The sequence below is a fragment of the Sorex fumeus genome, unplaced genomic scaffold (genome assembly GCF_029834395.1).
Source record: "Sorex fumeus unplaced genomic scaffold, SorFum_2.1 ptg000047l, whole genome shotgun sequence".
Classification (NCBI taxonomy): Eukaryota; Metazoa; Chordata; class Mammalia; order Eulipotyphla; family Soricidae; genus Sorex; species Sorex fumeus.
In genome coordinates this window covers 586,420-597,667 of record NW_026606104.1, presented here as the reverse complement: position 1 = coordinate 597,667, position 11,248 = coordinate 586,420, and the positions used below count along the sequence as shown (strand labels likewise).

The following is an 11,248-nucleotide window of genomic DNA, read 5'->3' as shown; positions in this document are numbered from 1 at the left end:
AGGCAAATCCTGTCCTCTGAGATCATGCTTAGCACTGTAGCACTCTCCTCCGGTTGTTCATCAATTTGCTAGAGCGGACACCAGTAAGGTCTCCAGTTCAAGACTTGTTCTTACTGGTTTTGGAATAATGAATATGCCATGGGGAGCTTGCCAGGCTCTGTGAGATACTCTCTGTAGCTTGCCAGGCTCTCCGAGAGGGATGGAGGAATAAAACCCAGGTTGGCCATGTGCAAGGCAAACGCCCTACGTGCTGTGCTAGCTCTCCAGCCCGAGATGATGCTAGTTGGAAGGAAAACGTTCAGCTGCCATCTTGCTCCCTGAAAGGTAACTAAAGAGGGTACTATAGAGTAAGGCATCCCTTGCCCGCAGACAGGTGCCCACAAGGGATGGGGCAAAAAAGTCAGAGGCTGCGGGGAGGGCCTCTGAGGCTGGACCGGCTGCCCGTTGGGAGGACCCAAAGGGCCGGGTGGAGAAGTAGAAAGGGGAGAATAAGGGCAAAGTGTATGCCAGGCCCTGCAGTATGGGAGCAGGAAGGGCAAAGCTGAAGAGGGAGTGGAGCATTCTCCCAGAGGTACACCAGGGCACAGGAAAGATACGTTGTTTGCCCCCAAGAATGAGTCACTGGATTGATGTCATGCCTACTGTATGCCTGATCTGGGTCCAATCCCTGATGCCTCATGAGCCTCCCGGGAACTGCCGGGTATGGCGGGGCAGCCCCCAGCACTGTAGGGCCCAGGCAGCACCTCATCCTCAGGCCCTTGCACTGACCCACTGGCCCTGCTGACCAAGAATCGCCAGTGGGGCCAGAGAGATAGTACAGCAGGTAGGGCATTTGCTCTACACGTGGCTAACCGGGGTTCGATACCCAGCATCCCATATGGTCCTCCCGTGCAGCACCAGGAGTAATTCCTGAGTGCAGAGCTAGGAGTAACTCCTGAGCATTGCTGGGGGTAGCCCAAACACCAAAAAATGAGTTGATTCATTAAACATTCCTGCTATGTGGAAGTATTAGCAAAAAGCGCTAGCTTGGTGATTTTCCATTGGGCTTTCTAGAAATATCACATTTAATGAAGCCTCAATGCCCTAGAGAGGGGGGAGAAGAGGCCAACTTGTCTGCCACTGGAGAGCACACCATTGGCTGCCCTCAACCTCTTGCTCTTGCTGCCAAGAGATTCCCTGCTGAACTTGTGGGCCCACCAATCCCTTGTTCTGAGAGAGAGTGCAATGGTGCTGGGACATGACCGAGTTCTAGATGTTTTGAGATGTGAGAGAAAGGAAAGCATTGGTGATGAGGTATGGAAAAAAATGTCAGGCAAAGTGCTCAACTTGATCCAGAAGCAGAATTTTCCTATCAAGAAACAATAGTTTATGGGGCCAGAGAGATAGTGCTTTGCCCATAGGGACCTGGGCTCAATCCCCAACACCCCATATGTTTCCCCAAGCCCCACCAGAGTGATCCCTGAGCACAGATCCAGGAGTAAATCCTGAGCTCTGCTGGGTGTGAACCAAAAACAAAACACACAAAAATATTTTTTTAAGGTTGCTTTAGCTTACTCTTTTATCATGGCTGCTCTCTGTGCATGGAGACCACAATGTTGTGCTGGAGAAAGTCCCACCCTCTCAGCCAGGGCCCTGCTTTGCAATTTCTCCTGGTTGACTAACAAGTGTAGAGTCAGGGTGCAAATTAAGGGTGCAAAAGGGGGGAAATGTTGCCAAAACAACCATGAGGTTCCTCTCCAAGCTGAAAATCAGTCACTTTTGTTTGTTTTTGTTTCTTTAATTTTATTTTTTAATAAAGTTGTTTTGATGATTAGTTGGGGCTGGAGCAATAGCACAGCGGTAGGGCGTTTGCCTTACAAGCGGCCAACATGGCCGACCCAAGTTCGATTCCTCAGCCCCTCTCGGAGAGCCCAGCAAGCTACCGAGAGTATTCGATATGCCAAACACAGTAACAACAAAGTCTCCAATGAAGACGTTACCGGGCCCACTCGAGCAAATCGATGAACAACAGGAGGACCGTGACTGTGACAGTGATGATTAGTTACCTTCAATATTCCAACACCAATCCCACCACCACTGCACCTTCCCACCACCATTATTCCCAATTTTCCCAAACACGCCCTCGAGCTTGCCCCTATAGCAGAATCAGCCATTTTGTAATCCCCTGGTCTACCTCACCTCCAAGATCAGGAGCCAGCACCCCCTTCCTGGCTCTTCTCTAACGGCCCTTCTTCTTCTCCACAGCTTGCAGCAGGCAGGGAAGGCTGAGGGTCTTCATGCTGCTTCCCCGTGTCTCCTAGGATGGATGTGTGTGGCTGGAAAGAAATGCAGGTCGCTCTGGTCAATTTCGATAACTCGGATGAAATCCAGGAGGAACCAGGTTACACCACAGACTTTGACCCAACCAGCTCAAAAGGCCGTCCTGGAAGCAGCCCCTTCTCCAACTGGAGAATCCTGGTCAGTGATGGCACAAACCACGAGACGGCCTTCACCAAGCTGCCAGCAGATAGTGTGGATGGCCCAGGGCCGGAGTCAGGGGTCCTGAGTGAAGGGACCCAGAGGGTCATCATCAACATCGCTGGACTGCGGTTCGAGACTCAGCTCAGAACCCTCAACCAGTTCCCGGAGACGCTGCTGGGAGACCAGGAAAAGAGGATGCAGTTCTTTGACTCCATGAGAAATGAGTATTTCTTTGACCGGAACCGGCCAAGCTTTGACGGCATTCTGTATTATTACCAATCTGGCGGCAAAATCCGGCGCCCGGCCAATGTCCCAATCGATATCTTTGCTGATGAGATCTCCTTCTACGAGCTGGGGAGCGAGGCCATGGACCAATTCCGGGAGGACGAGGGCTTTATCAAAGACCCTGAAATCCCACTCCCCACCAATGACTTCCACCGGCAGTTCTGGCTCCTCTTTGAGTACCCCGAGAGCTCCAGCGCTGCCCGAGGTGTGGCCGTGGTCTCCGTGTTGGTAGTGGTCATCTCCATCACCATCTTCTGCCTGGAGACACTCCCTGAGTTCCGGGAGGAGAGGGAACTGAAAGTGATAAGGGACCCAAGCCTCAACAGCAGCAAGACGCCCCTCCCGCACACCATGTTCACCGACCCTTTCTTCATGGTGGAGTCCACCTGCATCGTGTGGTTCACCTTCGAACTGGTACTCCGTTTCGTGGTCTGCCCCAGCAAGACCGACTTCTTCCGGAACATCATGAACATCATCGACATCATCTCCATCATCCCCTACTTCGCCACCCTCATCACCGAGCTGGTCCAGGAGACCGAGCAGAGCGCCCAACAGAACATGTCCCTGGCCATCCTGAGAATCATCCGCCTGGTGCGGGTCTTCCGCATCTTCAAGCTCTCCCGCCACTCCAAGGGGCTGCAGATCCTGGGCCAGACCCTGAAGGCTTCCATGCGGGAGCTGGGGCTGCTCATCTTCTTCCTCTTCATCGGTGTCATCCTCTTCTCCAGCGCCGTCTACTTTGCCGAGGTGGACGAGCCTGAGTCCCATTTCTCCAGCATCCCTGATGGCTTCTGGTGGGCTGTGGTCACCATGACAACCGTAGGCTATGGGGACATGTGCCCCACCACCCCAGGAGGGAAGATTGTGGGTACCCTGTGTGCCATTGCCGGAGTCCTCACCATCGCCCTCCCTGTGCCGGTCATTGTCTCCAACTTTAACTACTTCTACCATCGGGAGACTGAGAATGAGGAAAAGCAAAACATCCCCGGAGAAATTGACAAGATCCTCAACAGTGGCTGCTCGCAGATGGGGAGCTCCGAGTTGCTGAGTAAGACCAACAGTGGCTGCTCTGGAGGGAAGTCCAGAAAGTGACGCAGCGGCCAGGGTTCTTGAGCCCAACCTCTCCTTTCTCCTCTTCCCATTTCCCTCGCCAGCCCTCCACAGCCTCTCTCTGTTCTTCCAAACACAGAAGTGTATCTCTTGCGAACAACATGCCATATTTGACGACAGGTCCTTGGAAGAAGCCCTACTTCCTGCTGCACTTCCCAAGCTCTTTCTTCCCCCACCAACTAGTGGAAGATCTCAGGACTGAAAAGATAGCACAGCGGCTAGGGTACTTGCCTTGCATGAGGCTGACTTGGGTTCAATCCCTACCTTCCCATATGGTCCTTGAGCCCACTAGGACTGATCCCAGAGCCAGGAATAAGCCCTTAGCAAAGCCGGATATGACCCAAAAAATACAAACGAGACAGAGAGAGAGACAAAACAAGAGAGAGAGAGAGAGAGAGAGAGAGAGAGAGAGAGAGAGAGAGATTTCATTCTTCTTTGCTGTGAGGAGTTAGTTCAGTCCTTGCCATTATGAACCAACAGTATTTTCCTCTCTGCCAGCACAAAAATTCAGGCTCCAGAACCTGCTTCAGAATCGATCTCTCCAAAGATGCCAGGTGGGTACTTTTTCCACTAAAGGGATGTGGGGCAGTGCTGTCTTTGGTTTCCATCTGAGCATCATGTTCAAAAGTCAGTGAGTGACTCTGAACAAGAAATGAGAGCTGAGTTTGATTTTTGGGGACTATTCTTCGCACTATGGAATACGGCATAGCTTTTCCAAAGCTCTTTCACCCACAGTAACTCACCATATCTCAAAATCACCCCGAGAACAAATTTGGTGATTACTCACATATGGCAGATAAACAAGCCAGGGGGCGGAGGCCTCTAAGGCCCCCCAGAAGCACTCACACAAATGGAACCCAAATCTCCCACCTACGAGTCTAGTGCTCCCTACTGATGGGTATGATAGAACCAGTGGAAGGAGAGAGGCATTTGGGGGTTCCATCTGTCAGAGGATCCAGGAAGCAAATCTCTGGGTAGGAACATTCTTCACTAGGGCTCCCAATATCTCAGCACAACTGAGGGTAGCAGCTTCACCGTCCCTGGCCCCTCCTTTGGACACTGGATGAGAACAAACGTTCCTGGGACCTTCCCACTTAGCTCATCTCTATGAATTTATACAAAGACCAGAGTTCCTGAGTGTCAGGTGCAGGTATGTGTAGACCCCAAATCCCCATAGGAGTGCTCCAGCAAAATGCACATGTCCTTCTGCCTTGGGGTTCAGCTCCCACCAAGTTCTCAGAAATTGGCCAGTTGGGCCTGAGGGAAATACAACAGGTAAGGCGCTTGCTTTGCATGCAGCCCTGCAAGACTTTGTTCCTGGGCATTACATCTGGTTCCCCAAGTCCTGCCAGGAGTTATCCCTGAGCACTGAGTGAGCCAGGAGTGAGCCCTGAGCACCACCAGATATAACCTACTCAAATGGAAGGAATTACTACTCCTGAAAAAGGAACAGTTTGGAGGCCAGAGAGTTAGCTCAATGGTCTGAGCACATACTTTGCATGTGGGAGACCTGGGTTCAGCCTCAAGTAAAAAGCAGAACTAGCTTGCTGCCCTCAAGCATCCCTGGGAGTAGCCTCAAAGCAAAATAAAATCATTAATTTTTTTAAGTTATGCTGGAGAGATACCACTGAAGAACAGATCCAGAAGCCTTGCCAGAATTGCCTCCCCACCATTACTTCCAAAAAATAGTTATTGCTTTGGACCATTTAACACCTGCCCAAATAAGCACTGAACTCGCCTTTGTGATCCGAGTCAGGTGAGCGCCCTCAGTAATAATGATTGATTTCAGTGACAGCATAAAAATAGAAACAAGGACTGTGGGGCCGGGAGGGGAGTCGGGGAAGTGCAATGTGATGTTCCCAAAACAACCAGCTGCTGGGAAAATGTCCTATACATGCTTCATCTCATCCCAAACCAAGACGCTTGCCTTGCAGGTGGCCCAGCCCAGCTTGAATATCAGCACCACACAGGGTCCCCCGGGCACCTCCAGGAGTGATACCCGAGCACAGAGCCAGGAGTCAGCCCTGAGCACAGCTGGGTGTGGCCCAACATCCCTCCCCCAATAAAAATTAAATAATCTCTCCCAGACACCCGTGAATGAAACACAAATTCAGGGTCAGGCATGGATTGTCCCTCCCTGTCCTATCCTTCCACTTTCCTACCGGAAGACCCCCAACCCTGTATCTGTCACCTTTTCCCACCAGCAAACGAAAGGGTGAGGTGTGGCCTTGGGCTTCAGCATCAGTCTTGGGGTAGGGACCTTGGAGAAGCTGAGATTGGAGCCGCCTCCTCACACTGATCCCTCTTGTCCACCCATGCCTTGCAGAGGCCACTCGGAGGCACTCATCCAGCCATGGAGCAGGAGGGGTCAGCAGGCCTGGGGAGCAATCCCGTGGGCACTGGGAGTTGTATGTAGTGCAGGACACTTCCAGCTGGCGGTTAAAGGCTCTGCAGTCCCCATTCCAAGCCCACTGAGGCTCTGTCCCAGGGCTTTCCCCGGTCAACCACCCATAGGGCCAGATTCTTAGGGCTGAACGCTGCTGGCTGCCAGTGACGGGAACCAGCTCAAAGGAAGCCAGAGAGGGGTCTGTTGCTGACCCGCATAACAGAGGCATGGAGAGAGGTGCCACGCAGCGGCCACGGAGACTGGGATGCAAACAGCAGCTTTGGAGCCTGCTCACCTGCTCCCCCTTCCTCATAGCCTAAAGGTCCCTGCTGGGAGATGGGCGATGGGGCACACAGCCGGGCACAGCCTAGTCTTTTAACCCCAAGGATCCCAAACTTCGTGGGCCTATTTCCTCATTTTCAAGACAAAGAAAAGCCCTCTGGGCACCCCGGAAATCTACCTTCTTTAAGTGAACACATAGAAAGCACCCCCTCGGGGTGGTGTCACTGCAGGAAAGATGGATCCAGCCAAAGCAAACAGCGCACACATGGGGTCATACCCCGTAGTCCAGGATGGCTAGAGGCAGAGAAGCACGTTAGAGGCAAAGAAATGAAGGTTTGTGTGGGTCTGGTCCTCTGTTGTGTCCCCAGGACCCAGCAGACTATCAATCAGTGAGTGAGTGGTCCCCACAAGCTTTCCCCCCCCAAGATCCCAGCGCAGACAGGAGTCTGTTCTTCACCTCTTGGTCCCTACAAGCTACAGCCAGACTCTCAGTAAAGAGGCGTGTGACCAGGGCTGAAGCGATAGTACAGCAGGCAGGGTGTTTGCCTTGCATGCAGTCGACCCGGGTTCAATTCCCAGCATCCCAAAATGTCCCCTGAGCACCGCCAGGAGTCATTCCTGAGTACAGAGCCAGGAGTAACCCCTGAGCATCACCAGGTATGACCCCCCCCCCAAAAAAAAAGAGGCATGTGCCCACGGGGGCCTTGGTGGGGGTGGCCCCTGGCCCTGGTGCTGTCCTGGGGGGAGCCAGAGAAAGTCTGGCCACACCACCTGCAGGCTCCCCAGCAAGGCTGGGTCCGGGCGCCCCCATGCAGCCCACCTGCTGGCAGCCACATCTCTTTAGCCCACAACTGCTTCCCAAAGCAATGAGACAACACTGATGACTCACCTTTACTGCTCACCTTTTCACAGAATCTTAATTTTGAAAGTGGACCAATGAGAGAATGGCCAGTTTGGTCATTACCGAGTCCAGGGACCCAGCCTGCAGCAGCCTATTTGTGTGTGTTTGACAATTTTCATACTAGGAATTTGTGTTTCTGTTCGACCTCCCTGCCTGGCCTTGTCTCCTTGGCCAACCCCTGTTTCAGGGGTACCTGGGCCCACATCCTGTTGAGGACACGCCTCCCACTTCCCCTCCAGGCCACCAGCCCATGGTGGTGTTCAATTTGCAAGACTGAAGTGGGGCAAGTTATGGGATTCCCCCAATCTGCATTGGCACTGAGGGTTACTAAACAACTCCCTGGGACAGGTGTCGTCTCTCACCCCGAAAACACCATCTGAGTCATGAGGAGGAGGGGCTCCCGGGAGGAAGGAGGAAGCGGCCAACTCAAGCATCAGTCAACCTGGATGCATCCAGCCCCATCCCAGGTCCCGCCTCCCCTTAGATCAGAGAAGGCAAGGAGAATAGGCTCCCTCCCAGCCCTGACACCCTCCCCAGGCCCCCTCTTAGCCCTTCCTGGGTTTCCAAGTGGAGCCCAGGCCTTGGAACCTTCTGGAAGAGCTCCTGGAAGGCCTGGTCTGGACAGTGAGGATTGTACCCCTGACCCCATCTTAGCCCACTTTCCTGCTATTGCCCCCGCAGCAGACCTTGCTCCACAGCTCAGGGGGGGCAATGGGGGTCTTACAGGGGCACAGTGCCTGCCTCAGCCCTCTCCCTGCAAACGCATCCTGTCCCCCATCGCCTTCTTGGGCCCTGCGATGGGTTAGGGAAGGAAACTGCCAGGACTCCCCAGTCCAGCTCAGCAGCTGCCTCGGCTTCCTAGATCATAAGCCACATCCACCATCCCCGGAGTGAAGCTGCCAAAGGCCCTTTGAAGCGACAGGAAGAAGCCGTCCTGGCGTCCCCCGAGAGTTGTGTGTCACCAGCTGGCACACGGAGGATGCCTGCCCTCAAATACAAGGATGAAAAGGACTTGGGGGTGGCGGGGAGCAGAGGGGTAGGGAAGAGGAAGATCAGACGAACCTTCGTGGTCGCCTCTCTGGGGAGGCAGAGGTAGAGCTCAGCGTGGAAATGTCACCAGATAATGAGCGCGCGTGCGGACTGAGTGACGGCAGCCTCACGAGGAACTTCAGGGGGCTCTTCTCAGCTGGGCTGAGCCCCCCTTCTAGCCCCTTTCTTCCTTACTGTCCCACTTTCACAAACGCGATAAATATCAGCAAGATAAGAAATACAGCCCCAGCTCCCCAGGTGACGGCGAGAGTGAAATGCGATCCAGGTCATGCTCCCAAGCATGGAAGGAATGCGTTCAGAGAGAATGGAGATAAAGGAGGCGCAGGATGAATGCTTAGTTCTCAGGCCTCGCCTGTGCCTGAAATCCGTCATGGTGCATAATAAATGCTCAATAAAGGGAAGAAGAAAAGGAGGGGAAGAGACAAGTCCGACATACAGGGAAGAGATGAAAGGGCTGGAGTACATGCTAAGCGTATGGAAGGCCAGGGTTCCAGCCAGCGTTCGCGTGATCCCCCGTCATTGCTGGGGGTGACCCCCAAACACTGCACCGATACCACACACACACACAGGAGCAACTCGAGACAGAAGAGAGGCTCCCCTCAGTATATCCCACAACCCTCAAATAATGACTGTGCTCCCTCTGTACCAGCTCTGAAGTCTCCGTTTGCTCCTGAGGTTCTAAGCAGGAGCTGACAGCAAACATGTCATGTGTTCCCGATAAACGTTCTCGGGCTCCACACCATGCCCATCTCTCTTCTCGAACACGAGCTCCTGGGAAGGGCCAGATGCTGAGAGGGGCTCTGGGTCTGGAGAGGCCTCCCGAAGGCCCATCCTCCCATTCCTTGGCTCCTGTAAAGCCCAGACGTGCGGCCCCACGTTCTGAGTTGTCTTGAAACAGAGGTGAGGGAGCCATGAGGAGGCCCCCAGCCACCTGCACCCCAGCATCCTCTCCCTGGGAACGTGCTCAACCCCACACACTCACCAGCAGGGAATCTCGAAGCCCAGGGGGTAGGCGTGCCAGTGCAGAGGGTTCAAGCAGGGAGCTGCCACTGGGCCTGAAGATGTCCCTGTAGGATGCCGCTGAGGGCAGCGGAGGGGACCCATGCTTTCCTGGAGGAGGCAGCCTGCCCCTGCAGTGGGTGGGCCAAGCTATCTGGGACTGTTCTGTCTAGTTTGGGCCAACAGGGAGAAGGAGGTGGGGCAGAACGGACCCGAGAGAGAAGGTTTTAGGACTCTGGGAGGGAGAGGTAAGGTCCACCATAAGAAATGAAAGCAGGGGTTCAAGCGATAGCACAGCGGGTAGGGCATTTGTCTTGCACACAGCCAACACAGGTTCGATTCCCAACATCCCATATGGTTCCCTGAGCACTGCTAGGAGTAATTCCTGAGTGCATGAACCAGGAGTAACCCCTGTGCGTCACTGGGTGTGATCCAAAAAGCAAAAAAAAAAAAAAAAAAAAGAAATGAAATGAAACTTTTTTTTTAAATCACTTAATCACTTAACGTCCCGTTAGTCGTCTATTTGCTCGAGCGGGCACCAGTAACGTCTCCATTTGTCCCTGTCGCGTGCTAGTGTAGCCCAATGGCATCTGTTCGCTCCGGGAACATGAAGGGCCTCAAACTGATCATTCATGATCTTGACGAAGAAGTCTGACCATCTGGTAGGTGGGCGGCCACGCGGTCTTTTGACATCCCGTGGAATCCAGTCGGTAACAGCTCTACTCCAGCGGTCGTCTTTAAATCTCATTACGTGACCAGCCCATCTGATTTTCGACACCTTGGCAAATGAGACAGTGTCCCTGATTCTTGATCGTCGACGGATGTCAGAACTCCGGATTCTTTCTCTTATTTGAGTGAAACGTGATATTCCTTTTTTTAAAAAAAAAAGGTGCGAACAGCGGGGGGGACTAGAGCAACAGTACAACAGGTAGGGCATTTGTCTTGCATACAGCCAACCTGGGTTCAATCCCATGTGGTCCCCCAAGCCGGCCGGCAGTGATCCCCTGAATATAGGCCAAGAGTCAACCCCGCGCACTATCAGTATGACCCCCAAACCAAACAAGGGAATTAAAAACAAAAGGTACAACTGGGATACCTGGAAGCACCCCATCACCACCAGCACCAAAACAAAGTACAACTTGTAAATCACAGTACCTCCATAAGGATTTAAAGTTTAAAGAAAAACATTAAAAACAAAACAAATCAATATGAGACAAGAACAGTATCTGAGGGACTCGAATGCCCTGAGCCTGAGGAGGTGCCCCTGAGAACTGGGGCTCACTCTCCTCTAGACTCTTCATAGCTAAGCCAGGGCTGCCCCAATATCACCCAGTGGACCGAGGGCCTGGGCAGCAGATGCTCCTCGTAGACTGGAGGCTTCCAAGGCAGGACCAGGAGCCCACAGAGGATCACTGGCAGAGGGACAACCTTGTCTCTCCTCTCTTCACACCCTCTTGGGCCCAAAGGCCCCCCTTGAGGGATGTGGCTGAGTGACAGAGCGTTTCCCTGCCCGCATGGGACCTGGGATCTGCAGCATCTCAACTGAGTTGCCCCTCTAGCCAGGACACAGTTAGAGATGAGCCCCACGCCTACCCTGGGGGGCTCACTTTAACGTCCTAACTCTGGAAAGACCCTGCGGACACACATGGTCCCATCATGGTACACTGGGGTGAGGCTTCCCACACCCCTTCTATCTCACAGAATCCCACCCACATCAACCATGTCCCACTGGAGAGGGAAGCAACTGAAAGCAGCTGGAGAGCAGCACCCTGAGC

At 53.4% G+C, this 11,248-nt stretch overlaps 1 protein-coding gene across 1 annotated transcript; it reads left to right on the top strand.

Moving 5' to 3' along the window:
* The first annotated feature begins 2,283 nt into the window (after positions 1-2,283).
* KCNA10 (potassium voltage-gated channel subfamily A member 10) lies at positions 2,284-3,837 on the top strand. Its single transcript, XM_056123523.1, has one exon. The coding sequence runs from the start codon at positions 2,302-2,304 to the stop codon at positions 3,835-3,837; it is 1,536 nt and encodes a 511-aa protein (XP_055979498.1). The 5' UTR covers positions 2,284-2,301.
* Positions 3,838-11,248: the final 7,411 nt, after the last annotated feature.

Coding starts and splice junctions, on each gene's coding strand:
- KCNA10 (XM_056123523.1), top strand. CDS start 2,302: ATGGATGTGTGTGGCTGGAAAGAAATGCAGGTCGCTCTGGTCAATTTC.